This window comes from Cariama cristata, unplaced genomic scaffold (genome assembly GCF_000690535.1).
Source record: "Cariama cristata isolate BGI_N322 unplaced genomic scaffold, ASM69053v1 scaffold5272, whole genome shotgun sequence".
NCBI classification, from domain to species: Eukaryota; Metazoa; Chordata; class Aves; order Cariamiformes; family Cariamidae; genus Cariama; species Cariama cristata.
In genome coordinates, this window is record NW_009604285.1 from 20,810 (window position 1) to 48,432 (window position 27,623).

Here is a 27,623-nt window from a genome sequence, read left to right on the forward strand (position 1 = left end):
ATGGTTTGCCAACTGCTTTCCAATTAAACAAGGACTTCAACTGGGAATCTATTTGCATTTTGAAGCTGCATAAAGTATAAAAATAAACAGACATGAAAAGATTCAATTCCATCAATTCCATGCAGAAATAGATCATAACCCCATGCTTGTGTCACCACCGAGGAAGCCCACTTCTTTTTTAATTCCTGGATTTCTAATTACCACCACTGTGATTGCTCTTAGACTTCTAACCACTTTAGACAGTAGTAGTTCAACAGATATTCACTTCCAACAGACTGCTCTACTTTCAGAAAATGTGCAATTATTAAAATCTGTTAAAAATCTGAAAAAGAATTAAAAATTAAATAGGAGATAAAGCCAATTATGGCATTATTTTAGTGTTGTTCATCATGCCCTCATAATATTATAGTACCTAAGTAGGCATAATACATTCCTATAGGATATCTTGACTACAATTTGCATTCAAAGTGATTTTACAGGCTTCAAGCCACACAAACTGAAATTCAAAATACTTTACAGAATTTGTTGGTGGTGAATACCAAACACTTCTGTGAATAAAAAGAACACCAGAACTGTCAATGTCTTTAACAAACTGAAAGTCCTATAATGTAAATTTAAATGGTTCTCTTACACTGCCTTTTATCCATTTACATTTACAGGAGCAGTATGTTGTTTTGTTTTTTTTTTTAACTCGAATTTATAGTTTGTTTTAATTTAACAGAAAATTGCACAAAGATCTAATCCAAAACCTTATCTATTACTACTCTAGCTTTTAAGCTGCAGAGTACTTCAACAGAAGGAGCTGCTCAGTTTCTCCTACCAAATTCAGAAAACAAAAACTTCCTTTTATTCACAGTTCACGTTGTTTTCTTGCAACATTCAGCGACAACATAGGCTTTTGTATTTAGAAGTATTTTTTAAAAATACTAAAGTGTCTTTCAGACTCACAGTTATAACTTGGAAAAAAACCCAAAGTAATATATTGAGAGAGACCATGACTGCAGCCTGTTTCTACTGAGATGAAGTGCTGATTGTGCAATGAAGTGCAGAGAGGAAACCATCGGGTTAGTGCTCAGTATTAGTATAACTGTACTTGACTGTTTAACTGTGTGTTTCAATACCTCAATTTTTTGCGCTACTGTTTGGGCCTGGAGAGTCTCAATTTCTTTTAGTTTCAAAGCCAGATTGTTCATCTCCTCCTGCAGCATCTGATTTTTGCCCTGAGAGACCAGCAATTTGCCTGAGAGGTCACTATTAGTTTCTTCTAAAAGTGCTACTTCCTCGTGCAGTTTATCATAATCCTTGGAGAATTTCTCCTTCTCTTTTAGTATTTCTTCCTTAAAGATAACCAGACTCTTCTGTTCAGCAAGCAGGCTGTCGTTTTCCTGAAGTAACCTTATTCTCTCCTTCTCCGCCACCTCATGCCTGTGTCGAAGATCATCCAGCCTCTCAGAGACACAGCTGTGCGAGTCCTGGAGCTCTGCTTTTGATTGAGACAAGGAAGCAAAGTCACTCTTCAGTCGTTTGACACTGGTAGCAAGCTGCTCTGTCTCTGCACAGAGGGTTTCTTTTTCTTTAATTATTTCCGCCAGTTTAGTTGCAGATTTTTCTTTCTCCTGAACTAGAAGTTCTTTCTCAGTCAGGAATTCTTTATTTTTCTCTCTCAGCTCTTCTATCTCCTTCTCTAGGAAGCTGATGTTGCTTTGAAGCTCCATACGTTCCAAGAAAAAGGATTCCTTTTCCAGTTTTCTAGCTTCGGTTTCTATGGTTAAGTTTTCTTTCATAATCGCAACCTCTCCATTTAATTTCTGCCACTTATGTTGCAATTCAGCCCTCTCTCTGGTCAGCATTTCCCTGTCAGAGGAACAGGTCTCGAATGAAGATGACAGGACCTGCTTGGCATGTGATACAGCAGCCAGTTCGTTTTCTAATGTGCTTTTGGCATCCTGGGCCTCTTTCAGAAGATCTGAAAGGTCACACTTACAGGCCATTAGCTCTTGATTTTCTAGAGTCTTCTTACTTAGTTCTTCCTTGAGAGCTTGAATGGAACCTTGGAGCACAGTGTTCTCTTGGGCCAGAGCTCTCTTGGCTGAGACATCCAGTTCATGTTCTCTCTTCATATCAGAAATTGCATTTGCAGAAGACTTGTTTTCATCAAGAAGCTTTAAATATTTGTTCTCCAATTCATTCTTCTCTTGGAGAAGAGCTTCATTGTGCTTTTCAAATTGCAAGGACTTAGCAAAAGCAGATTCCTTTTCTAAGTTCAGTTCGTTTATTTTCTCAGTAAAGACTCTCTCAGCAAGTATGGCATCTGCTGTGGCCTTAGCAAGCTTTTCAGTAATTGTCTTATTTTCATTGAAAAGTTCCTCCCTTTCAGCCAAAAGCCTTCGTTCTGATGAAGAGAGAGCCTCTTTCTCTTGAAGTAACTGAATACGTTCAGAATTGGATCTCTCTCTTGAGGCTTTAATTTCCTCAAGAAGACGAGAGAGACTAGCAAGGGAATCCTTCAACTCTATATTGTCTTTCATCACTTTTTGAAGTTCCTGATGTTCAGTCTCTAGTTCCGTTTGCATCTCTGCCACTCTCACTTTTAATGCTTGGTTTTCACTAACCGTATTGTCTAAACTCAAACGCAGCTCTTCTATGCTTTTAAGGAGCATCTCCTTCTCGAACTGCAGACTCTGACTTGTCTGCAATAGACTGTTCATTTCATTTTTTAAGGCTATATGGGTATTTTTAAGATCCGAGTGTTCACCTAGGGCTGAATCTCTCTCTGCAGTCAGAGTTGACACTTCTTGCAGTAGCTCTCTTTGATCTCTGGCCAGGGCCTCACACAAACTTTCCAGCTTCTGAATAACATCATCTTTGTCTTTAACAATTGTATCTTTCTCTTCCAAAAGTTTCTTCCGATAATTCTCCAGTTCTTCCCGTTCCTTGATATGTTTCTGACACACCACATCCATGGCATCTTTGTTGGCCTGAAGTTCTTTCAACTGTTGGAGCAAGGTTGACTCTGAAGACCGGAGAGCATCATTTTCTTGAGTTATCTTCAGAAGGTCTGCCTGTGCTGCCTCTATTTCAGAGAGTAATTTGGTTTTTGCAGAAATTAGTGCTACCTTTTCTGTGCTTTCCTGCTGGCTTTTGGCCTCAGCTTCTTCCTTCTCCTTTAGGATTTTTTTATTTTCTGAATTAAGTTCTTCATTTATTGTCCAAAGTTCTTCTTGGTCTTGTTGCATTAACAAAATCTTTGATTCCAATTCTGTAAGTTTTGATAACAAGGAATCTCTCTCTAATTTTAAAGTATTCCTCTCCTGTATCAAAGTCTCTTTTTCTGATATCAAATCCCTCATCTTGTCTGACATTAGTTCAATTTCTTTTCTGGCTGATGTTAACACAGAGCTTAAGGACTGATGAAATAAAGCCAAGGAGAAGGAAAAACAAAAATGAAGTCAAGCAGACAAATGAGAAATGTGGTTTAAGGGCAAATAGAGCTATTGTAATTTAAGTTTTATAAAAATGTATAAACTGACACGCAGTCCCTATGCAAACTCAACTGTTGACAGCCACCCCTGATATTTCATTACAAAACACCCGTCATCCACAAGAAAACTTTCAAGTGGTTAAATAAAAAAAAAATTTAAAAAAATCATGGTTTGAAAGTTCCTCCATACAAGATTTCATCTTGTTTTTAAAATTTTCTGAATGTAAATTACTCAGAAAGAAGAGCTAAGTGAATTAAAATGCAGGAAGTTATATTATATACTGATTTCCAATTCTGAATTTCACCTTCTATAGACAATTCTCCTCATGATTCTGTCAAAAATAGATTGTCATAACCTGTTAATTCAAAACACCACATCAGGGGTGTATTTAAAGTTAACTTGTGTGCCAATTTATACACTAAATATTTTGCTAAAGCACAAACCAAAGATTATAGCAAATAATTTGATGAGGGATGAAAGCAAAGAAACAGGAGGAAAAAAATTACTAAAGTCAAGCTACATACTAAACAGTTGCACATAATATGGGATCATACTACAGAGCAAAACTTCAGGTGTGTAACACTTCTAAATGAAATAGTCCACAACATATTTAAAAATTCATGCATTTAAAAAACAAAGAGTAACATTTGGCTCTAACTGATTGTGCTGAGCCAGTTATCTATGAACATAAAACGTGAACATCAAAGAACCATATTTCATGGATTCTTGTGTAACCTAGAGAAGACAGCCAGTCACATATGCTTCTCTTCCCTAACCAATATTAATCTACCCTGAAAAAGTTCAAAAAAGAAACACTTCAAGAATCTTTCTATGAAACGGTGAAGCCAGGCAAAAAACAGTGACTCACTGAAACAGAAAGATTTAAAGTTTAAATTACTTGTGGAGTAACAAAGCATACATACTTTGGCCTGTTCTGCTTGCTTTTTCAGCTCCTCAGCCTCTGTTTCTAATTCATCATTTTTCTTTTGTGCAATTTTCAGTGCCTCTTCTGCATCCAGCAAGTTCTGCTTAAGCCCTTTGATATCTGCATCATGTTTAGCAATCATCTCAGAAGTTTCCTTTTCATGCTTTGCCTGAAGATCCTTACACTCATTTTGGCTAGTCTCAATTTGCTTTTTCTGATAGGAGATAAAACAGTTGGAATACAGTTAAGGCAGCAGTGGTACAATATTCTGCACATAGTTAGCTAGTGCTTTTTAAAGTTGTTCTTACCATGTCCGTCAGTTGATCCTGCATATTTTTCAGTTCTGCTTGATGAATCTTGAGAGTTTCTTGCTGACTCTGCTCAGCTTTATGTGTTGTCTGCTCCACATTTTTCTGAAGCTGAACAGCCTTTTCATTTGCTTTTGTAAGCTCAAGTTGTATTTGCTCCAACTGCCTAGAAAGACCAAATAAAAGAACATTACTTTTGCTGACAGCACGACAAGCACAGAAATGAAAGACTCTAAATTATGCTGAAGGTCTATATTCTGTTCAAGCATTTAGAAAGAGATTTTATTATTTAACATACAGAGAATGTTCTGCTAAATTAAATATACACAAGTGAGACTGAGCACTTGCTGGTGTGCAGAGCAACACAGCTGCCAGTTACTTTGCCCCCAGTCCAGTGTTTTGTAAAAGTAAAGAACAACTACTCCACATACAATTTTTATTTGAAACAAAACACATTTTCTCTTGCTAGACAAAAAAATGTGACCAAAGTCTTTTATATATGCAAATAAACCAAGCTTATCAGGTAATCAAATAATTATGAAGCACAATCACAAAACAGTCTAGATTTTTAAAAAGGTCATTTACTCTGGGCAATAAGAAGCACGTTACACAAGAATTTTAGAATGATAAATGTTAGATGCTCTTCAAATCACTCTGAGGAGACTGCTTTGATTAATTTAGTTTGATAGAATAAGTTCACTTGTGATATCAATGTGACACTCAGGAGCATCTTGTTCAGATATTTACAAAAAGATAAAACGAGAAGCTGGGAGTGCCGGAGTAAAGAATTAATGTGAAAATGTTCTGACAATGATGGAATACCTTTCTTTTAACCGGAGCTCATCATTCATTTTCATAAGCTGGGCAGAGCTGTCTCCTGAAGACTTCATGATCTCTGCAATATCATTTTCAAGTTTGGCTTTAGCTTCAATCAGTTGCTGTTCTCTCTCTTCTCGCTCCTTCAATTTCTTCTCCATCACTGAGGAAGACAAAGGTTGTTAGTCTAGCAAATTTGAGAGAAAGGGTACGCACAGACTAGCTAGAAGATAGTAAAGAACTATAAACAGAGCAATATTGATGCTACAGACCTTGCATATTACCCCTTTAAAATTAAAAATTACGACTGTTTGAACTTTGAACTGTTAACTGTAGCAAAAGGTTAAGAATTCTTCAGAAATGGTAAAAAAGCAACTAGTCAAGTAATCTTTCTTTTGGAAGCGTTACACTTAACTGCAGCCCATGAGAAGTGGATACGAATTCTACCTGTATCAGAGAGTAATCAAGCAATATAATAAGAGAAATAAGCACATCTTACAGGTGAGACAACTCACCAGCTATTTAGTAGATCAGCCGGAAGACAAACAATGCAAGCAACATGGAGTGATAGGACAAGGGGCAATGGCTTCAAACTGGAAGAGGGAAGGTTTAGATGAGATATTAGGAAGAAATCTTCCATGGTGAGGGTGGTGAGGCACTGGCACAGGTTGCCCAGAGAAGCTGTGGATGCCCCATCCCTGGAAGTGTTCAAGGCCAGGTTGGATGGGGCTTTGAGCAACCTGGTCTGGTGGGAGGTGTCCCTGACCATGGCAGGGGGATTGGAACTGGATGATCTTTAAGGTCCCTTCCAACCAAACTATTCTATGATTATATAACATGAAGCCACAGTGAAAAAATTACTTAGTCCAGGGCAGGCACTGCCACCAAGTAGCAAGACTTGGGATGACCACTACAGTCCCAACAATGCCTTGAAAGGCTCACTTATGGGGTACATAATCATTCTTACTTTCTTTCTACATTGGTTTTAAATTAAGATGTACAACTAGAAAAATACAGCAAGACTCCTTCCTATGAGACAGGAAGGAGGAGACAATCAGACTAATGTACAGTCTTTTTGATGTCCTTAAAAGAAAACACTACTTATGGATAAGGCTCCTGTGAATTAACTATCTTACGTTTGTAATGCTTCAGTCTGGTCCTCAAGCCTTTATCGAGTACCTGACCACCATCACAGCATGATTTTGTTGCAACGCCAAACAAGAATTTAACTATTGATTTGGAATACATTCAGATAGGAAGTCTTCTGCCTTACTGCACTATTTCCGTAACATTATCATCACCTTGCTGGGTCACTATACACAGTGCCACAAAAGCTGTTTTCTGCTAGAAAAAAGGCTTTCTTTTGAAGGTTATGCATTTGAGAAAGCATTATATACTATGATGTGGTGAGCTGAGCAGGAGGCATACGAAAGCACAAAGCTGATGCATTTTTAAAACATTCCATTTTATTACTTCCTTACCAGTCAAACTAGACTTCAGCTGTTCCAATTCTGAAGACATCAGTGCAAACTGCTCTTCTTTTTCGTGTAGTTTTTTTATCGTTTCTATGCAAGTAAAATTTTGAAAACAGTTACTAACTACTTAGAGGCAGACGGTTCCACCTACTTGCAAGGTATATTACTCTTAGAGGTTTGGAAGTAATTCTGTAAAGTAAAGTAAAGGAAGTAAAACCTCAGAGAGGCTGCAAGTAATTCTGTCCTTTCCATAGCTGCTGAAACTGCTGTACCACCAGGTGTAAATTTGAAAGTACATGGAAAAAAACCCTTTATTTTGAAGTATTTTTTTTCTGCAGCTTTTTAGTTCTTTGTTTAGTTTAGTAGAAGACATACCTTGCATAGTTTGTTGAACATTTTCTGCTTCATCAGCTGCACTAGTAAACTTTTCTTTCTGAAAAATGGATAAAAACCTAAGGTAAGGTTTGGTAACAGCAGTATAATTCAACCAGTGAATTTATATTAGGTATTTTTCAAGTATAAAATAGAATGGTCTTCACTCCCATGATAAATAGATCTGAAGTTTTTGAATTACAGTTTACCATAGATACATTCAGCAACATAAAGCAAGATCTTCCCTTGCCTTGGTTGCAAGCAAGTCCCTAAACATTTAAAATAACTTCTCCATCGGTTAGTATAGCAACAGAACTGCAGCCACAGAGTCCAACATAGGAGACACGATTTCTGGGTCTCAATGCAGGAAGGTATCCATGCTGCTGACAGGCTGCACAGTGGACACCTGCAACCCTGTGATTGATCTCATACCAGTGTTTTCCAGCTTTCCCAGCAGGAAGAGATGCTAGACTGTGAAGAAAAGGGAGGATATTGAGGAAGAGAAGCAGCAAGACTCTTCCACCAATTTCCAATTTTTACTATGGCCATGGAAAGATTTTGACAGGGACAGTAAAACCTAAAAGCATGTCTTTTTGTTCCTAACTCCGGTGTAGTTTCTCAGGGAAATCCCACCCAACTACAGAATATTCGCAAATTTAGTTTGCAAAATGAGAAATCAGATTAAAAATGTCTTCAAAAAACATTTGTAAGACATGTATAGCAAGCATTAATTTGTACAACATAACAAAGGGTCATGTGTTCCTTAATGAGCAGTCTAAATTTAAACTACATGCTGCTTTTGATTTGGTTTAATATTTTATCTGAAATCCATAAACAGATGAGTTCTATTTAGACAAAAACCTGATAACACAGAAGTCAGGTTAAATGCTCTTTTCATTCTGAGACAGATCCTATTAGTCATGAACCCTTGCCTTCTTTTCACGAGTAACACAGCTTTGAAAGACTTTGCTCAGAGTTGATCCACAGATTTAAATTTCACTCTCACCATGAAAATCAAAATCCAAAGGATAAAGTCAAAGTTTTCGGGTATTACTCACCAAAACTTGAAGTTCCTTTTCCAAAGAATCTTTAACTTGATTTACTGCACTCAAGTTTTTCTCAAGGTCAAGAAGTTTTTGCTCTTTACCCTGCAGTTCTTTGGCCAGATTACTAGCCTAACAAAGATGATGAAATGGAGTAAAATAAAATTACAAACATGAATGAAAAACCAGGAAAATCAAAAGTTGAATCTGAAAGAAATAACTATAATATTAAAATCACTGCAAGGAGAAATTAAAAAAAATGAAGAAAGAAAAATGTGATGTATTAACTGAGTGAAGATGATTTCCACTGATGACTACGTACATCACAGTACTAAGTGCATCTTAGAATATATTTGAAATCATTAAAATTTAGTTCTCTTGGAATTAACGGTGAAAACATCATTTAATGGTAGATATTTTGAGTACATTCAAAATTTCAAAACAAACAGCATCAGTTGAATTAGTAGTTTTGGTTCTTTATTGTTTTAATTTTTTTAACGGATCAATTTAGCGTTTATGCTTCAACTGGCTATTCAGACCAATACACATACAGGGATGTAATTTTTCAAAAGGCTCTGTACCATACCCGGGGTAGTGCAGAAACCCAGTGTAACCTCAAAAACAGAATCAAAGGTCTGTAGAAACCTAGTATCTTGGAACCATCTGTGAAGGGTTTAGGAAAGCTATTTACAATTAATTTCCCAGTACTCTTACAATTGGAGCTCTGGCTTGTCACATCATGCATGGATTGGGGATGTGGGGGAACCCTTCCCTTAAAATGAAATGATATCTTAGCACTTTTATTCCTCGCTGCAGTGGTGGAACAACTTTCAAGTACTGAATGCTATGCTATCAAGAGACATTTCATCCAAAACCCAAGAAAAATCTTGGTAAGATGTATCACATTGTAGTCTGTGCTTCAAAAATGCTGCGAAACAGTGCCTAACAACATCACTGCATATTCTTGTCTTAAAGAAGAGTTCCAGCCGGATCATTTTTGCTTTCTTTTGTTTTTAACAGCCTCCTCCATCATCTTGTTTGATGAGAGGCAAGGTAGTGAAGGTACAGAGGAAACATTTCCCCACTGAACCCCAAGTCACTTTATCTGAATACCTCTGTCACCAAAGGTTAAAAATTTAAGATGTGTGGATTCTTCTCCCAAAGAAGCCAACAAACTAACTTTTCCATAACACAAAGCTTTCAGCAGAGGCATGCCGAAGCCTGCAGCAAGAAAGTGCAGAAAGAATTTTTTTCTTTTGCTTAGAGGTGCAGACCAAGCACTAGAAACCTGTTGAGAGACATGATCCTGTTAACATTTTCTCTAAACCTCCTCAGATGGTACTAAGATATATATTCATTAAAACTAGTTTCTTCTGTGATGTATTTGCTATAGCAGATTAGAATAGTACAAATGTAAAATGAAAGCAAAGTAAAAATAAAAGGATGGATGTTGATACAAACCTTGCTAGTTTCATCAACCTTTTCAGTCTCTAAATTCTGAATTTGTTTCTCAGCTGCCTCAAGCTGCTTGCTAAGTTTCTGGATTTCCAATTTACCTTCAGAATTGGCTTTCTGAAGTGCAGCAAGGTCCAAAAGCTTTTCTTCAGCAGCTTTGATCTGTGGTGTAAGACTATCAATAACTTTGGTTTGTTCATTGTACTTGGCTTGCAGTACCTCTAGCTCCTTTACCTTTATTTCAGCTTCCTGTAATTTGTTTAAAGTGTCTTCCATTTCTACTAGATGCTGATCTTCCACACTTTCCAGTTTGGTCTTCAGGCTTTCCAGGTTTTGCTCTTTCTCCTCTGTGACTGCCAACAGTTTTGCTTTCAGTGATTCAATCTCTTTTAAATGATGAGATTTTTCATTTTCCTGCTTGAGTTTTAGATTTGACATTTCATTTTCATAGTCTAATTTAATCTTCTCAATTTCAGTCTTTAACTCTGCAAATTCTGCTGTTTGAGCCCCTACACCTTTGCTGAAAGAAACTTTTAGTTCTTCCATTGCTTGCTGATGGGAGGCAATTGCAGATTCCAGCTTCGATTTCCACAGCTCTATTACATCTGAATTCTCCTTGTTGGCGTGATCAAGCTTAGTTTTCAAGGATTCATTTTCTTTTGCCATTCTCTCATTTGAAGCTGAAAGCGATTTGATCTCTTTCTGCAATGCTTCTTCACTAATTCCAAACTTCTCTTTCAGCGAATTCATCTCATTCTGATGTTCTTTGGTAACTGCTGCCATTCTTTCTTGCAAAGAACTTATTTCTTGTAACAATGAAAGAGAAGTGTCCACATCATCAATGTGTTTGCTAGACTCTAATCTCCCTCGAAGCTCAGCTACTTCCTTCACTCGCAATGCTAGATCTCTTTCTAGTTCCATGATGCGAGATTTTTCTGATACCGTGGCCACCTATGATTAACAGCGTTTTAAGAAAAGAAGAAAGAATTATAAAAGATACGTTTAATACAGACATTTAGGCCTCACTGAAAAGAAACCACCAAGTGTTGCAAACTAACATCATTAGTGTATTCTTACCAGCATTCTGGACTAGAATACCTTTGAGTTTCTTTGTCAACTCCTATTTCTACAGGAATTCCAAAGAAACCTTAAGCAAAAGCAAATGCTGCTTCTATATGGAAGGCTGCAAAACAAGACCAACTGTTGTCTCACTTACATATAAATTATTGCTTTAAAAACGGAAAAATGTCCACATCTTTGTATTACATGCATATTATATATATTCTCTCTAAAGGTGGAATTTAGTTAAATTCATTCTTCTGAAGTTATCTAGAAATAACAACTTGCTAAACGATTTACAAATTACTCTTATGTATATTATCAATGTTTAACAAAATGTTTCTCAGAATCATTTTAATGCAGACTGGAAAAGAACAGAGAACCCTGAGGTCTTTATTTGTTGAAGTAATTGCTTCCGAATAAATCTCATGCCAGCTATGAGACCGTCAGCAAAAAATACAAACACATTTTCAGCCTACAAATCCTTTGCAACTCCTTCTATATCCGCACTCCACTGTTCTCTGTGAAAAAGTGTCCTCATATTATATGGGCTTTTCACTGACTGTTGAAGCAGCTTGTGGTATGGAAAAGTATGCAAAGCTACCACAATTATTTCTAATTAGGAAGTCACTGTTTCGACCTTCTTATTATACCAACATCCTGAAAAAGATACTACTTACGTGCAATTGCTCTTTAGAAGTACTTATTATAGAGTACATTCTTGGTTTTACAATATTCATCCTACCTCAACTTCAAGAAAAGCTGTATATGTGAGCATGAATATGTATATATTTATATTTTTTTCTCTCTATCCTTAAGAACTGACATCTGCTGAACTTCTGACTTGGGACAAAGTATGTCCAGTAATATTTTGACAGGCAACAGTATTACTAATGCTACTAGGATATCCATGAAAAGATGGTGTCATTGGTGGGGGAAAAAAAAAAAAGAACTAAAAAGCACTGCAAACCATGATTTAGCAAAGCAAGTAGTACACCAACTATTTAAGACCTCAGAAACCAAGCCCCACATACTAAGTTTGTTTTAAAAGCACTGGCACAGTCGATCTTACTCTTTTTGGATTTAATGAACTTTGCTACTTCTAAAAATGAACCACTGAACATTCCTTTATGTCAATTCACAGTCTCATTTGCTACTTTTGACTTGAATTCAAGTATTAATTTTGCAGTTTTAAGACATCTTACCTGAACTCTTTTGAAGAAATGAGTATACATATACAGGCAAACACACACACAACACTGAAGCTCAAAATTAACGCTAATTTTTAAAGTGTTCCAGCTACATCTATAGCAGGTATTGATCACAGCAGGTGCAAGGATCTGTTTCAGCATGTGTTATATCCAGCAGACTGTGTCATCAGAAATCTTCCACAACACAAATCAGTCTTGTTATTTAAATAGTGAAAACCATTACCCTAGTGTCTTCTAACTCCCTCTGGAGTTTGTCAGCTTTGGTCTTTTCAAAGAGCAGGCTCTGTTCAAGCTCCTTAATGCGGGCATGCTCCAGTTTGGTCTGCGTCTGTTAGTAAAAAGGGAAAGGAAGAGAACACAACGGTGCCACCATCACATGCCAGCACAAGAGGAGGGAGCCACATGCAGGCCGTGCTGCCAGAATCTTCTACCAATGATGAGCAGAGAAGATGCAGTGGATAAAATGAACAGGGAAATGCTATGGATGAGAAAGATGGACTGAAAGTGTAAATGGACTGACGTGTAAAAAAAATAAAAATGAATGTGTAAAAAAAAAAATCACAAACGAAGAAATATGAACAAAAAAGTTTCATGCAGCCGAGTAGAAGTTATTTATCAGTACATGAAGTTTTCAGCACAAATTAGAATAGTTATGTAAAAAATACATATGTGTATATATATCTATACTCGTTCTAACAGGATGGTAAATTCCTTTCCTTGTCATCCCACTAACTTTTTTCTTAAATGTATTGGGCTTATTTTACAACGATTTAGTTATTAACCAGGGGACAAAAACTCACCACTAAAGCTCAGATGACAAATCAAAACTCTTTAACCTTTTTTTTAAAAATAGTAGCTATATCTCAAGTCTCAGCCATAAAAATCCTTTTGGCTAAGACCTGGGAACATTAAAGTTCATTTGTCACTATGGTATGAATTATTTGAATAGAAATAGAATGGTTGTCTGTAACTGCAGTTTTTCCCCCTTCCTCCTCTTTCAGAAAGGAAGCAAGTGACAAGTAAGATTCTCCAAAACCAGGTAAAAAAGTGAATCAGTCTCGTTGCTCTATAGTTACTGAAGTCTAAATACGTTGAACAAGATGTGGAAGTAAGGAAAAAAAAAAGTAAGATCTTTGTAATTCTAATAGGTTCCTAAAGAGAAGCAGGAAGTGGATGAAACTCAGTGACCAGGTACCTCCTGCCTTTTGCTTACCAAGAGGTAGAATTTTTAGCAATAACACAGAATATTGGATATTCTGGCTGGATACTCAGATACTCCCAGATGCCTGCTAGAGACCTTCAAGTTTGAGAGAGGCAGGTAAAGTCCAGCTGCTAGTTCAAATTTGACCCGCACCTCTGAAGTGGGGAAAAGGCCGGGGTCAGGGGAAGGGAGGAGAAAAGAAAAAAGAAATAAGAAATATAAAGAGGTAAGAACCAGGTGCCATGCTTACTTCTGAAGTGCTGAGATTTGAGTATCGTGTCAATCTTGACAGGTCATTGTTAGTTTAAATATACTAAACAATCCAAATATAAAAGATTATGAAAGTCTATGGTTGCTTCACAGTGTCTCTTCCAAAACGATCAGCTTTTCAGGGCTTGCCCGCATTGAGAGTAAGGTGGATGTCCAGAAGAAGACTGAATGAAGTGAAGATGTGTTTATTAACTAAAGAAGTTGCATCCATCCGTCTTGTTGAAAGTTCTCTGCACAGCTTAATCGCCACAGTTAATTTACTGCAGAACAAAGAAATACACTAACCCCCAAGCCCTAAGAACTACCATTAACAGAAAAGAGTCCTGCAACCTGAACAGCTAGCCATTGAACACTGGATTGAAAGAATCCAAAAAGGCAGGAAGATGCATGAATAATTCCAAAGCCACACTGCTGCCAAAGCCACAGTGCAGCAGCGTGTGCACAGCTGGCAGGACACTGCTGCTTCTCTGATCTTTGTAATATGATATTTAAAAATCCTTACAGAACTGTGTTATTTATAGAGTGACAAGCTGATTAGTACTGCCTCCAAACCAGTCGCAGGAGTTAAAGATCTTATGTAGTCTCTGCAGAGCAAGTGAGATGGGGGATGAGCCTCTTATTTTGCTTTGGGCCTGTTCTCCTCCAAACACAGTATTCCTTCTGACAGCATCAAGTTATCTTCTTTCCCAAAAGCATGCAGACATCTGGTGGTTTAATTTTTTAAACATTTTTCCAGCTGAAAACAGTTGGCTGTTTTACTGTGTAATTACTAGGTCCAAAATACTAAAATCCACAACACTAAAAGTTGCTTCTTAGATTTGTCTACTTTTTGAAATTCCATAGCAGATTTGTTTCTCTATCAGTGGAAGATCTTTAGTGTATACAGGAGAAATAACCCCACAAGAACATGGATTACTGTTTTTGCCTCCCACAGCCTTTGAAAATGGAACTAAGTATTCTAAGGGAAATAACAATACTTTATTCAGGCTATAATTCAGTCCTTTCTCCGAGACAGGTTAGTATTAGTTCTGATCCACAACAAAATTGTAAGTCTGAAAAGTAATCTATTTTTTAAAATTGAATATTCATGCCTTCCTTGCTCTAATTCGCCAAAGGGACTAAAACCTGAGAAACCCCAAACCTGACAGTTCCAGAATTCTCCCTGCGTGACTTTGCGAAATATGCTATCTTCAGTTTTTCTACGCTACATAAAATCCAAAACACTATGATCATTCATTTTATAGACATTGCTTTACTACTGCGAAGATCAGATATACCATCACTGATTACTGGGGTTTTTTTTAATCCCATCTCTTATATATTACAAAGGGAAGTAAGTTAAAAGCCGACCAAAATGGAAATAAACGATTAAAAAAAAATACTCCAGAGATCTTTGCTGGACACCTTTTTCCCCATTTAGGGCATGAGGGATTATCCTTTAAACAAGTCTGATTTCCAAGAGACAGGGTCAAGTTTCCCTGAGGTAAAAATCACTGCAAAATTTTGAATCACTCAAATTTCTCTCCTGATCATCTAGAGAGAAATGTCTAAATGATTATTTTTCTTTGAGGAAACCCAGAGTACAGTAAACTGAGAAGAGCACAGCACTATGAAAAGAAAAAAAAAATTTGATTATAAACCTTAACTCAGATGGAAAAGAAAAACGGAGAAGAAAAAAACCAAACAAAACAACAAAGGAAGCACCTTCACCTTCTCCAAAGCTTCGCAGTTAGATTAAGAGTGATAGGGAAACGGGACAAGCCTTAGTCTGCCTTGAACCTTAAAGAATTCCACTCAAATAAACTTCAGAGACCAGTCATCAGCTATTTTCAGCACTTGTGTATTCTAGTTACTCTTTCACTTCAAAATAAACCTTACTGTTAAGTTTTCCATCTATAGGTCAAACTGTGAAATTGTGCTGAAGCCATAAATGCTGATAATCAGTTCTGGGATAGGGGCAAGATGACCTTCAGTCCCTTCGTGCTGGGGTAACAATCACAGAACACGACTGAGATTATGAAGCATTAGCCTAGAAACTAACGGATCACCCACTTCTCTCCTTTAGAGAGTGAAGATGTCCATATTTTACGGAAAAATTAGAATAGGGAAATCAGGAGTAAAGATAGGATTAAACAAGGAGTGCACAAAACAAGAGAAAGGAAGGGCACATGCAGATTTACTTCTAACACACCGTGAGCCTGATTGGAAGACTAGAGGAGACCCAGATCGCTGAAGTAGCTTCGCAAAAGGAACACCTAAGAATGCACAGCAGGAAACCAGTTTTAGTCTTGAGAACTTCCTATCTTGGCTGGGGATGCAGCAGAGGAGGCAGCCTGGGATAAATTTTCCTGAGTTAAATCAAAGAGAGGGCTTTTAAATTCCACTATTCTGAGCTATGGAAGCAAGAGGGCTGCTTAAACGTCTTGTAAGGTAATTTCTGTTATCCAGTAACATATATTTTTCCTACATAATTCAAAGAGAAGCTACATGAAGACACAGTAAAATCAGACAGCTTTGCACACTAATACTTCAGATGCTTTTAATCATCTCTCCCCTTAGCATTTCATGCCAAAAAAAAAAAAAAAGAAACAAATAAGGGGAGGTGGGGAACATACTGATTTTTTTCCTCAGAAAAATTAATCAGCTAATTACATACTGCATCTATTGAACAGCAGTAGGAGCTCATAGAAAAGCATGCAGGATTTTTTGAAGAAAGCAACTAAAATCCTACATTTAAATGAAAGACATTTCGAGATCCTGGACAGTCATTTTCTACAAGCTCCTATACTCTTCCATCAGTTGCAAAGTTTTTGACCCTAAAGAATTCTAATGACACATTTGCCCTCTCTTCAGTTAATGGGGATTACAACGTTTAGTCATTACACACATTCTTTTCAATAAATGTTGTAATTGCTCTGAAAGCAACATGCACACAAATACTAGAGTCAATGTTTCAATAACAGATTATGCAGTTAGTGAATAAGTATAAGCATTTTCTGCACACAATCTGTTAACATGGGATGTCTCTGCACATTTAAGTGCCCTCTTACATTTTCTGGGTCTTCCGAAATCTGCCTCTTTCGCTATCAGTAAAATTAAAAAACAAACAAACAAAAATATTTCACCTGCAGACTTAGCACTATCATTTCAACACAAACAACAGGATACATTTCATTATTTTGAATTCATTTTAAACTCTATTTATTCAGTTATAACTCAAGTTATGCAGCTTGACAAACCAGAGTCTTTAAGATGGCTTGCCATGACTATCGACTGATTTAACAAAAAATAAAAAAATTAAGATTTTCCATGGACTAAACAATAAAAGGAGCATTCTATGAAGAATCTAGATAGGTATCTTAAAATGAATGGAAGACTAAAATAAAATAAATGTTACATGAAATGAATAATTTTCATAAGGCTAGCACTTTAATCATAAATGGTTCACAAGAACACAAGTTAATTTTGTACTTCATGCTGTGTAAGAAGTTCTAATATTTTTCTGATGAGACAACAAGTAGAACAGCTAAAAAGTATCTTGCTTTTTAATTTGAAATTTGGGATAAAAATTGGCAGCATTCAAATATTTGAGAGTAATCCTTCATTAAATGTTTTCTATTCTCATTGTGTAATAACATACTGTGTTTTAGCCTGATGTTATAGTTATATAAACAGTACAAAGACAAAAATTGCACACAGTAATTGCTGTTTAGATTTTGTGTGCAATAACTCTCAGGATAAAACATTCTTTGTTAAGCAATCTTCCCTAAGGAAAGCACAGGGATTATTCAAAAAAATTGATCAAAGACAAACAGGACTAGTCTTCAATATTAATTTTCAAAGGCATAAATATTAACTTGCTATTTCAATTTGAAAACGAATTTTTGGTGGTGGTTACTTTTAATATCAAAAGGTAGAATTTTCTATGAGTTAATTTAATTACTCTAAACAACTACAGCCATTCTACAGTACAACCCTTGCTAAAGTGTGTAACTGAATGAGGGGTGCAATCCTGTAGTATCAGGACAGTTAGCTTACTCAAGGATTGCAGAACTGGGAATCACTTTCATGTGCTTTGCATATGCTTGGACCTCTATTGCATCTATTAATCATTCCTGCCTTTCTCTTCTAGCGAACAGTACGCTTAATCTGAACTGGTTGCATTCGTGTGTCCTACTACATATCCTGTTTACAAAGCTGGAGATATTTTACCTCTAGGTCTCCTTTGGTAATGGATTCTTCTTCCACACGGAACTGAAGGTCTTCAACTTTCCTGTGGGGACAATTCATTAAAATTCAGACAACATTGAAAGAAAATGCTTTCAAGCTCACTTTTCAGTGGAAATCAGAACTACAGTGACATCATTCTGATTGTACCAGCAAACTGCCAGAAACATTAAGGAGAAATCTCTCACAGGAAGTATCAGAAAGAAGGAAAGTTGCTGTCTTTAAAACACAACCACTAACAAAGTAAGGAAGACACTGCAGTCTTCCTGCAGCTCTGTAAAGAAAGTATTTCTTGCACTTTCTGACAAGTTAAAGGTTTTCTTTTTAAGTTATCATTGATTCTGTTGTTCTTTCACCCTTCTGCATGTCCTCAAAAGAGGTCACCTAAATGAACAGTTTGATCTCACATTCTGTATATTCTATCATTCACCTAAGAAACAGTCGGAAAGATAGGGCAGATCCAAGATATCCCCATGGGCCTTCTAGAAGTGCGCTGGTCAACTTGCATCAAAACTTTAGCATAGACAAACATATGTTAGGTGTCAAGATGAACTGCAAGATGCAGAATGGGAGTGTAAGCAAGAACATTGACTTGCCTTGCCCACACAGGAGTCTTAAAACAAGAAGACAGAGGTGAGAAGCTAATATTTGAGTTAAAATAAAATGTGTAAAAAGTTATTTCTTCCCTCCCCTGACTCTGGTATACCCCAATGAACAAGGGGGCAGATCTCTTCCTTTTCCCCTGGATCCTTTCAACACTGTAAGATGTTGCAAAGGAAGAGAAAAGCATGTCTTCTTTCCTTTGAATTACACACATTGCTGGTGCCCACAGCTTGGCTGACAGATGTAGAAATCACTGCATCAAAGAGAGTTACAAGTGATGGATGTCTAAAATAAAAGGACAATAAGAACTTATTACTGAAAGTCGGTCTCACCAATGTGCTTTGGGAAACAGAGGATTAAAGATTATTTAACTTCAAGTCACTGTTGAGACTGACTTGAACACATATTACAGAGAACTTTCAAAGTAAATAAGCCTAGAGGGGTTAGGAGGAAGGAGAAATACTACACCGCTGAAGCTGTGAAATGCTTTCCAGGCTGTAGGACGTCACTTCAGTGAATGGGTAGCAGGCGCATGGGTAGCAGGCGCACAGCGGCACTGCCACGCTGCTTAGCAACACGCTGAAGGTGAGCTCAAGGCCATGGAGGATTGCAGTAAAACAGACCCCCACTGACCTGGCACTCAGTGAAAGTAGGTTCACAGCCAGGCTACCAGAGGTGCTGCAAAGCTGCCTTTTTTTTTTTTTTTAAAATTAAAAAACCCACTGCATTATTTCATAGATATAATTCCAGACCTAACTCTTCTGCTTGTTCTGAAAATTCAGCCAGAGTGGGTCCCATAAAAAGGCAACATGAAAACCGTAAAGGAATTGCCCAGGATTTACCATTGCATTTTCTCATCTGTGATTTCTAGTTTTAGGCAGGTCTTTCAGAGAGTTTGACATCCGACTGACTTCAGGGGCACACAGAAGCCTACAGGGCAGACTCACAATGGGTTTTGAAGTAGACTCTTGCTTTTCAAAAGCATTCCAAATTCACTGAAACAATTTATCAAATTATTTCCTTACCTAACCAACAATTTATCCATTTATTTCCTTTCCTAACCTCACTGTACCTATTTGGTAATCTCAGTTCCTTTCCCCAAATGGTTATGAAAGGGAATTCGAAAAGGCATTAAAATTAATGGCTTTAATGATTTTCCTGTAAGAGACAGAAGCACATGACTAATAGTAATAAATTATTCATGAGAGAACTAGACTGTAAATTCCCAATCCAGCATTGTCAGGAAATGAGATTACCAAAATTTTCATTTGGAGGTGGAAGAAGAGTGTTTCAAGAAGATCACATATGATCCATAGATTTCATATGAGTAGGAATAAAATCCTTTATAACAGAAAGTAATACTAAAAGGAATGAGCTGCATGAAATTCAGCTATAAACAATAGCTACAGTCTCTAAGGAAGCCCACTTTCTTTGGCTTTCCCTCCCCAAATTTAAGAGAGGGGGGATTTTTGGTATTAATTTTAAGAAACTGCGATACGATTTTATACAATAATTGCCCATATCTGCATTATTAAAAATTTGTTTCATATTTGAAAGTCACCATAGCATTTGCTTTTAATGCAAAGTTTGTTTTTAAACAGTTATACTAATGAAGACAGTTTTGGGTTACCTTTTCTCTTCCTCAAGCTGATTGAGAAGCTCCACTTTCTCCCTATCAGCAGCCTCCACCATAGCTCGTAGCTGGTCCATTTTTGCTTCCATCTCCAGTACATGCTAACCGGCAGGAGGAGTAAGAACAAAATCTAGTAAGTTGGGTAATACATGAATTTTTTCCAAGTTATGTATCTATACCTCAGTAATCACAATTTGGTAAAGTCATGAGCCAAGGGAGAGGAATGTTATCATACTTAAATATATATCTAATAAAAGATTGTAGAGGTGTGTAGAGAAGTTCAACAAAAATGAGTTAAATGAAGTAGATTTGCTATCTCATCAAGCCAAAGCTCCCACAAGGAAGATCTCACAGGTACGGACTACTTTAGTTTTAGAACACCACCTCTTACTCCCAGACCTTTTCAATAAGAAAACACAGTTTTGGAAATTAAGTCAATTGTATTAAAGCCTCAATTTTAAGAATTCTTACCCGATCATGTCCATCGCGAACAAGTGCTAATTCCTGCTCTATTTCCCCTACGTGACTGGTTGCTTTTGCAACTTCTGCCCTCTCCAGGTCCCTTTCTGCCAGGAGCTGTTCAATGTGTTGCTGCTTCTCCTTCAGTGCCTCCTGTAGGGCTGTGGTACCAGAAATTTTTCTTGCATACCGGGAGGATGTTTCTGTCAACTTCACAAAGTAAATACATTAAAAACCATTCTGTATCAAGTGAAAACAAGGGATATCTCCAGACTCTACAAACATTGGGTTAGTAAAGCAAATGCTTTCTGTGACCTACTGTACCTTCTCCTTTTACATTTAAATTACTTCATTTTCTAGAATTTAACAATGGTCATACATGTGTAGTAAGACTGCTTTGTAGCAATCAGCAGCTAGCCTGTAGGAGACAGAAGGGTTGAAGCAAAAACAAAAGGCTAGTCTCAATTGAAGGTATGCTTAGTACACTCACACAAAGGCTATAGCTCATTATGTTTCCAAGCATCTTTTTGCATTAAAAAAAAGGCAGCCTTTTAGCAAGTTAAAAACTTGGTGCCTCTAGTTATCAAGTCATCATCTTGGGTCACCAGCAACAGTATAACATTTCCAAATGCTGTATCAAAAGCTTTTGGAACTCACAACTGGTATTTGGCACCTCTCCTATGGCAACAAAACATCCAGGATGAAAAGCATTTACCTTGACCTAAAAAGTCAGCCTTATGGCTAAAATCTCATGAGGAAGAACAATTGGTATCTGATTAAAACATATGTTTATATCACTTGGAATTAAATTACTTCTGGAAAAAAATCTCAAATATTAAACAAAGATAATAGATAAAAATGAATCAATCTGGAGAACTATAGCTAAAATGAACCTTAGGGTTTTCCTTGACCTTGCATGATCTCTGCTCCACTGAATGGAACCAGTGTCAGTGAAAATTCAGCAAGGCACTGTCTTCTACTTCCTCAAGAGCTTTTTTGCTAGAAGGGAAAGTAAATAAACTGAAATTATGGAGTAAAAGTAAGCTATAGTTGTGAAAACAGCAAAAACTGAACCAAAAAAAATCCAATACAGCTTAACAGCTCAGAAATTTGTGTAAGTATTAGATGAAAATGACACCTCAGTTAAAGCCTTATTTAAAAGAAAAATCAATACACAAAGGCTTGCTCTTCTTATGTTAACCTTTAGCTCTGTCTAATAGTATTGCCCACAAATAGGAGAATGTTTCTTCCAAGATCCTTTCAGAGATCAAAATGGTGAAGAACAGTTGCCATATACAGCCTGGAATGCTGGCTTTGGACAACATTCCCAACAGAAAGCATAACACGGACGTATTCTCTGTCATCACAAAAACACATTTCCCCTTCTGTTACCATGGTTGCTACACAATCCCTTTAACTTGCCTCCTCACAGACTTGAATGATATGTCTACAATCCATTGCAAACACTGTACCAAGTGACTGAAAATGTACAAGATAGAATAAATCATCCTGCACTTTGATGCTTAGATTAGTTGTTTCAGATCCTCTCAGTTTCTAGAAGATACCTGATTCTAGAATGTACTGCTTTTTAACAATTCTAGTTCTTCAAATCAAACTTAAGTCCCGATTCCAAAAGAAATCCAAAAGATTTCAGAGAAACATCAACTTCCTTCAGATTTGGAAATAAATACAAATTGCATCAGACAGTCCTCTTAAATCATTAGATAACTTGCTTTTCTTACACAGGAAGAAAAAAAATAGTAATAGCCTGAATAACTGAGATGTAAGAGTCCAGCAGTTTCCAGATAAGTTATAATTTTCCTAGAAATTGAAGCACAAAAAGTCTGCTGTGTCAGAACTGATTTCAGGAAGTCTTATTTCTTCAGCGGCTTAACTTTTAAAGAAAAAGTGTCAGAATTATTTTGGTAGTCCTTTCAACTTGGATGACAACCAAATGTTCATGTTGCCTGAGAAAAAGAGTTGGAAGAAAGCTGGAATTTTAATGCCAGAAAAAATGGATTACAGAAACTTTATATTTTATGGCCCCAAACATGCAAAAGCCCTGGGGCACAACACAGAGGCAAAATAAGCAAATATACTGTAGACATTTACAATGTGTAACTGTACTCTCTTGTTACTTAGAGTATCACAGTATATGGAATAAAATGTAGAGGTCCATATGAATGCTTCACCACCAGCTCCTGAAGTCTGCCCTGAACCTAAGGTCCTACCAAATGCTAGTCCACTGATTTCAAAGCAGGGGGCACTCTGCAGCTGGAAGTGCAACCTCCAGGACGGATTAAGTAATAAAGTCCTACTGTTTCTGCCAAGTAAAAATCCCTTACGCTTTTTGTGATAAGGTATTAACCCTGTTGCCCTGACCAACTGTTGACCTCTGTTCACTTGTAATCTGCTTCAGTTTTGAAGGACTGTGGTAAGTCACCTCTCTGTTCTGCACCTGCTGGTCAGTGGGACAGTATGCCAGCTAACCAGTTCCAGACCAGTGGGAGTGATCTCTTTCTAATTAGATGTATTTATGTACTTTGGTTTAAAAAAAGGAAAAAAATCCAGGGTGACTGTGGAAAAAAAACCAATTACTTCTATGCTTTTAATTGCCTTAAAAGAGAGACTGTTTAAAATGCAGCTTTCCCAGAAGCTTTCCATTTTATGGCTGGAACCCAAGATTAGGACATTTATGTAACAGAGCAACTTTAAAAGAATCCATAGTAAGTGTATTAGGTGGCATTAGTACTGTGTTAGAATTCACCTGAGCCACTGTACTTTGCAACATTTAGCCTTTATGAATTCATAGGATTAAAACCAAATCTAAAAGAAAAGAAAGAGGCTTCTTGTCAGCAAAGACTTGACAATTGCTACTTCTGTATTTCTCAGCTGACTCATCTCTTTTACTGTTAAAGAAAACCTTTTACATTTTAGACAATTTGAAGCTTCCTGCTTAATAGAACAAGTTTGATCTATGGAAGTTTTAGCACATACCAGATCCTCAAACACAAATCCCATATGACAGAGGTAGTGCTAGAAAAATGAACAACTACATGGAGTCAGAGAACATTCATGCCTTTTCAGTTTTTTGGCATCACAAGCCCCTTTCTTATTGCAGTAACTCAGTTAGCTTGAATTAACTGTGTAAGCTTAAATACTCAAATTTTCAGCTACTCTTCAGGGCTAGCTAAGATTTCCTTCCTTCATGCATGCTTTGAATGAAAAGAGAGCATCATTAAATGTATATTGTGCTCTGCCCAAGATCTGTTCTGTTCTCAATTTGTGCAAGTACATCACAGACAAGTGCCATGTGGATTCCTGTTTGGGAACGTAAAGCATGCAATAGAAAAAGAAGCTTACTAGTCCTGTACGGCTTGGCTTGCTGCTTACTGAAGATGCCACAGAACTGAGAGAGCTCAGGGAAGATGCACTTGGGCTACGTTTCAGGGCTGTGGGAGTCGCAACCACTTTTCGCACAGCTGTCTTTGCTTTCGCTGGTGTGGTTGACGGGAATCCAATCTTCGTAACTTTGTGGACTGGAGCAAACAAACCGTATTTTGGTTGACACTGAAAATACCTTTAAAAAAGCAAAGCAGACAGATGAGAGTACTAAATTATCTTCCGTCTTTTCAGATACATGGTCTGGCTTCACAAAGATTTCTAGATCCATAGTCTAAAAGAATTAAAGGACAGGGTAACAGCTGGTGACAATCTAATCTATATTAGATTGCAATTTTGGTGGGTATTTTTAACACTAGATTTGGAAAGAGGACTTTGAGAGGCTGAAACAGCATGATTATATCAGACTTCAGAAATTCAACAGAGTAAACTCTTGAGCTAGAGCTCTGTTTCCTAAACTTTGAATCTGAATGGAATTTTTAACATGCATAGCGTTCCTCTTCAATACATTCCTCTGAGCTGCCAACAACAAATGTGATAGCAGAGCTAAAACTAAAAATCAGATTTTAATTAAATCAAGTAGTTTTATATTTTATTTTATTGCATACATACCTATACATGTATGCATATTTGATTACACAGAACATAGATCTTTGGTTATATATAAACAAAAGCCACTTAAAATTTTAAGTTATGATCACCCATATTAAGGTGGCACAATCCTTATAAAACCTCTTTTTAATGAGTTAAAGGACTGCTCCTTATACCAAATGAGAAAGAAAGTTAAATTGTGATGTGAATTAATGCTTTCTAAGTGTGACTTACTGGAGGAAGCAGCTATACTGTTGCCAGTCTTTACAATGAGGCAACTATTGGTATAGGAGCCTCCAGTTCCTGTGATGCAAGATTTCCCTTAAGTTCAGCTATTAGATAACCAGAGATATTTTCTTAGCTGAACATTCATTCCAATCTGAGAAATCAAGCAGACATTCAAAAAGCAGGAAATTGTGTTTTCCATTACCAGTCTATGAATAAAACTCATATGGGAGTAGGAGAGATCAACCAATCCCATGAATGTGGGGTTGATGCAGACTTTCAGAGATGCGTAGGCATCATAAAACTCAAATCAGTGTCTAACACCGCCCCCCCATCAGCAGACAGTCAGGTTTACAGCCTACCTCCCTCCCTTGATATAAAGTTTAATGTCAGATATTAAAAATAAAAAAATCGACAGAATATAGAGATGCAAAATCTTTAAGGCAGCTGCTATCTGATGATAGACTAACCTTGTTCCAGCAACAGCTCCATCATTCTTTCCCAGAGGTTCATCCAGTTCTACTCCACACCATTCTCCTTTGGCAAAGTCGGTTTCTCCCAAGAAACGCACAACTCCAGCTTTTGTTCCACCAACCTAAAGCAGTAAGATACACAACTGCCTTTACTGCATTTCCAGATTAAAATACCAAATAGAGTGAAAAAGCTTTCTGTATAATCATGTTTACAAAGCACATTAATGATGTGACCAGCTTCTTACTTCAAGCTGCATATTCTCTTGCCTAGGAGTTTTTTTTAATGTTGAACAGATCTTCACAATCAAATTGTGTACAGAAGGGGAAAAAAAAAAGAAAAAAAGAAAAAACAAAATCACTCCCCTAGCATTTAGTTCTGTTGAATGTGGTATTCAGGAAGTCTGTCATGATTGAAGGCCACAATTCTATAAGGTGATTTGATATGGCTGTAAGATTACAAATACGTTCAACAAGACTCTGTATAACCAGCATACTGGATGCAATAGATCTGAACTATAGTTTCACACAAATTTCTACCAGTAAATAAGGATTTCTAAAAACTGCTTATTTCTAATTTTGTAAGGAAAAGTAAAAGAAATGAAATGAGAAAAAAAAGTCTTTCCTATTTTCTCTAAGGAATAGTTCAGATAAACTACATAGTACAGCCCTCTTGCACTTAAAAGAACTGATGCACGATGCACAGCACTGCAAAACTGTAGATGCAAACAGCTACTTGAATTCTGGGGGAGGGAAGAATCATTTTCTTTCTCTTTTCTTCACTTAAAAAAAAACAACACCAAAAAACCCCAAAAAACAAACACTTCTAAATTGAAGACTAGAAATTAGTTGTTTTCAAACTTATATTAAATATTTACAGCCATTCCAACTACTTGTAACGTCTGCAAGATAAATCTTTTCATAATGCCCAGGGGAGGGAAGAATCACACTAAGTGAAGAAGCAAAAGGTGTTCCGTGTGGCTGACACTTGCCAAGAAGGGCCACAAGCCAGAACTGCGGGATTCTTGCAGGTCAGAATGACAATATGTTGTGCCCTATTTATGTGAAAATCTGTTCAGCCTGCATCTAGCATTATGAAAACAAGCAAATGTTAATGAAAACCTTTTCAAGAGATTCACTGAATTCAACATGGACATTTTTGGGGCCATTGGGTCTTTTTCCACTTGCATTTTCCAGCGCACATTATACAATGAGGAACATTTCGTAGCTTTGGCAAAGAGTTTGGATGTAACCTGCTAACACAAAGACTGTAATTTTCCTTTTTATATACTAAAAAGTAAATTAGGATTTCATATAATTTTTACATTAGACATTCTATTTCTTGGGAGGAATTTCCCAGGATAAATAAAGAACAAGCAGCTTCTTGTGCCATAAAGTAAGGTGCATGATCACAGTACACTACATAATTCCTATTAATACATATAGGAAGTGTTCACACAAGAGGTTAACTGTGAGGAATCTAGGAATGGAGGATATTATCTTGCATGAAAGCACCAAGTGTCCACAAAGTACTAAGTCAGTGCACAGTAGCTGCCACACACATTTGTGCTCTAGCTTCTGGCTCATCAGCTTCCCAGAGTGACAGCTCTGTTAGCAATGCAAGGCTACAGCTGATGAGGAAAAAAAAAAATCCTAATCCACACAAACCTCAAGATCAGAGAAGAAAAATTAACCCTTTTTGATATTACTAAAATGAGAAAACTGACAGACATCTTTCGTCCATATTTAAGATGGCAGTCCCCTTCTCTCTCATTAGAGGCGGTCCTGAAACAATGTTTAATCTGCAGATCACCCTTACATCTTGCCTTAAGCGGCACTGTAGCAAATTATTACTCTTCATGGAATAAAAATACACAAAGTTTACAGTTATCATGACTCAGCCTAACATAGTAACTAGTAGAACCTTTGGTATTTGGTGTTCTTGGCAGAGAACAGACAAACTTCCCCTCTCAAAAAACAAGCACGAGTACGTCTTAGAAAAAAAGAACTGTAAGTAGCCAAAACAGTCACGGGGAAGCCAGATCTCCTCTGTGGCACTGTGGTGAAGAAGGAATATATAACATTTGTTAAAAGTATTTCCTGGGAAGAACTATCCCTTAAGTTGACACACGTTATTCACCCCAAGACATAACCTACATTTTCTAGAGGATAAACATTGTTAACCTAAGTACAAACATAAAGAAATTAGACAGGAAAGCTAGAACAATAGCCTAGATCAGCAGCATCCCATCAAAGACAATAGTCAAGTCTGCAGTTGCGCAGAGGGATTCCTCAGCTCCTTTTACAGAACTGTTTAGCTAGGCCAAGGAATTTTATTGCCGTTTCGTTGAGTGGGGAGGAGTGGGGGGGTGGGTTTTTTTGTGGGTTTTTTTTGG

The 27,623-nt window shown here is 37.0% G+C and overlaps 2 protein-coding genes across 3 annotated transcripts in view; both read right to left on the reverse strand.

Moving 5' to 3' along the window:
• Window positions 1-27,623, reverse strand: part of CLIP1 (CAP-GLY domain containing linker protein 1) — a 59,878-nt gene that overhangs the window by 20,173 nt on the left and 12,082 nt on the right. Inside the window, exons 3-16 of one of the 2 annotated variants that reach the window (XM_009695508.1) lie at window positions 25,228-25,352; window positions 23,903-24,119; window positions 20,552-20,749; window positions 20,078-20,181; window positions 17,830-17,890; window positions 16,668-16,700; window positions 12,370-12,474; window positions 9,883-10,827; window positions 8,437-8,553; window positions 7,382-7,439; window positions 7,013-7,096; window positions 5,538-5,694; window positions 4,716-4,881; window positions 4,406-4,621 (exon numbers count right to left, since the gene is read on the reverse strand). In XM_009695508.1, the coding sequence (XP_009693810.1) occupies window positions 4,406-4,621; window positions 4,716-4,881; window positions 5,538-5,694; window positions 7,013-7,096; window positions 7,382-7,439; window positions 8,437-8,553; window positions 9,883-10,827; window positions 12,370-12,474; window positions 16,668-16,700; window positions 17,830-17,890; window positions 20,078-20,181; window positions 20,552-20,749; window positions 23,903-24,119; window positions 25,228-25,352 (2,586 nt within the window). The remainder of the gene's footprint in view (window positions 1-4,405; window positions 4,622-4,715; window positions 4,882-5,537; window positions 5,695-7,012; window positions 7,097-7,381; window positions 7,440-8,436; window positions 8,554-9,882; window positions 10,828-12,369; window positions 12,475-16,667; window positions 16,701-17,829; window positions 17,891-20,077; window positions 20,182-20,551; window positions 20,750-23,902; window positions 24,120-25,227; window positions 25,353-27,623) is intronic. The other variant, XM_009695509.1, reaches the window with a different exon arrangement.
• LOC104157962 (centrosomal protein of 83 kDa-like) lies at window positions 24-3,350 on the reverse strand. The gene is made up of 2 exons (XM_009695510.1): window positions 1,122-3,350; window positions 24-65 (listed from the first exon to the last, which is right to left on the reverse strand). Exons 1-2 carry the CDS (start codon window positions 3,348-3,350, stop codon window positions 24-26), a joined length of 2,271 nt encoding a protein of 756 aa, XP_009693812.1.

Bases quoted from the DNA above. Each gene is read 5' to 3' on its own strand.
- LOC104157962 (XM_009695510.1), bottom strand. From the start codon at position 3,350: ATGAGGGATTTGATATCAGAAAAAGAGACTTTGATACAGGAGAGGAAT. The intron at 66-1,121 runs GTATTGAAACAC...TACTTTATGCAG, and splicing joins CAGTAGCGCAAAAAATTGAG to CTTCAAAATGCAAATAGATT.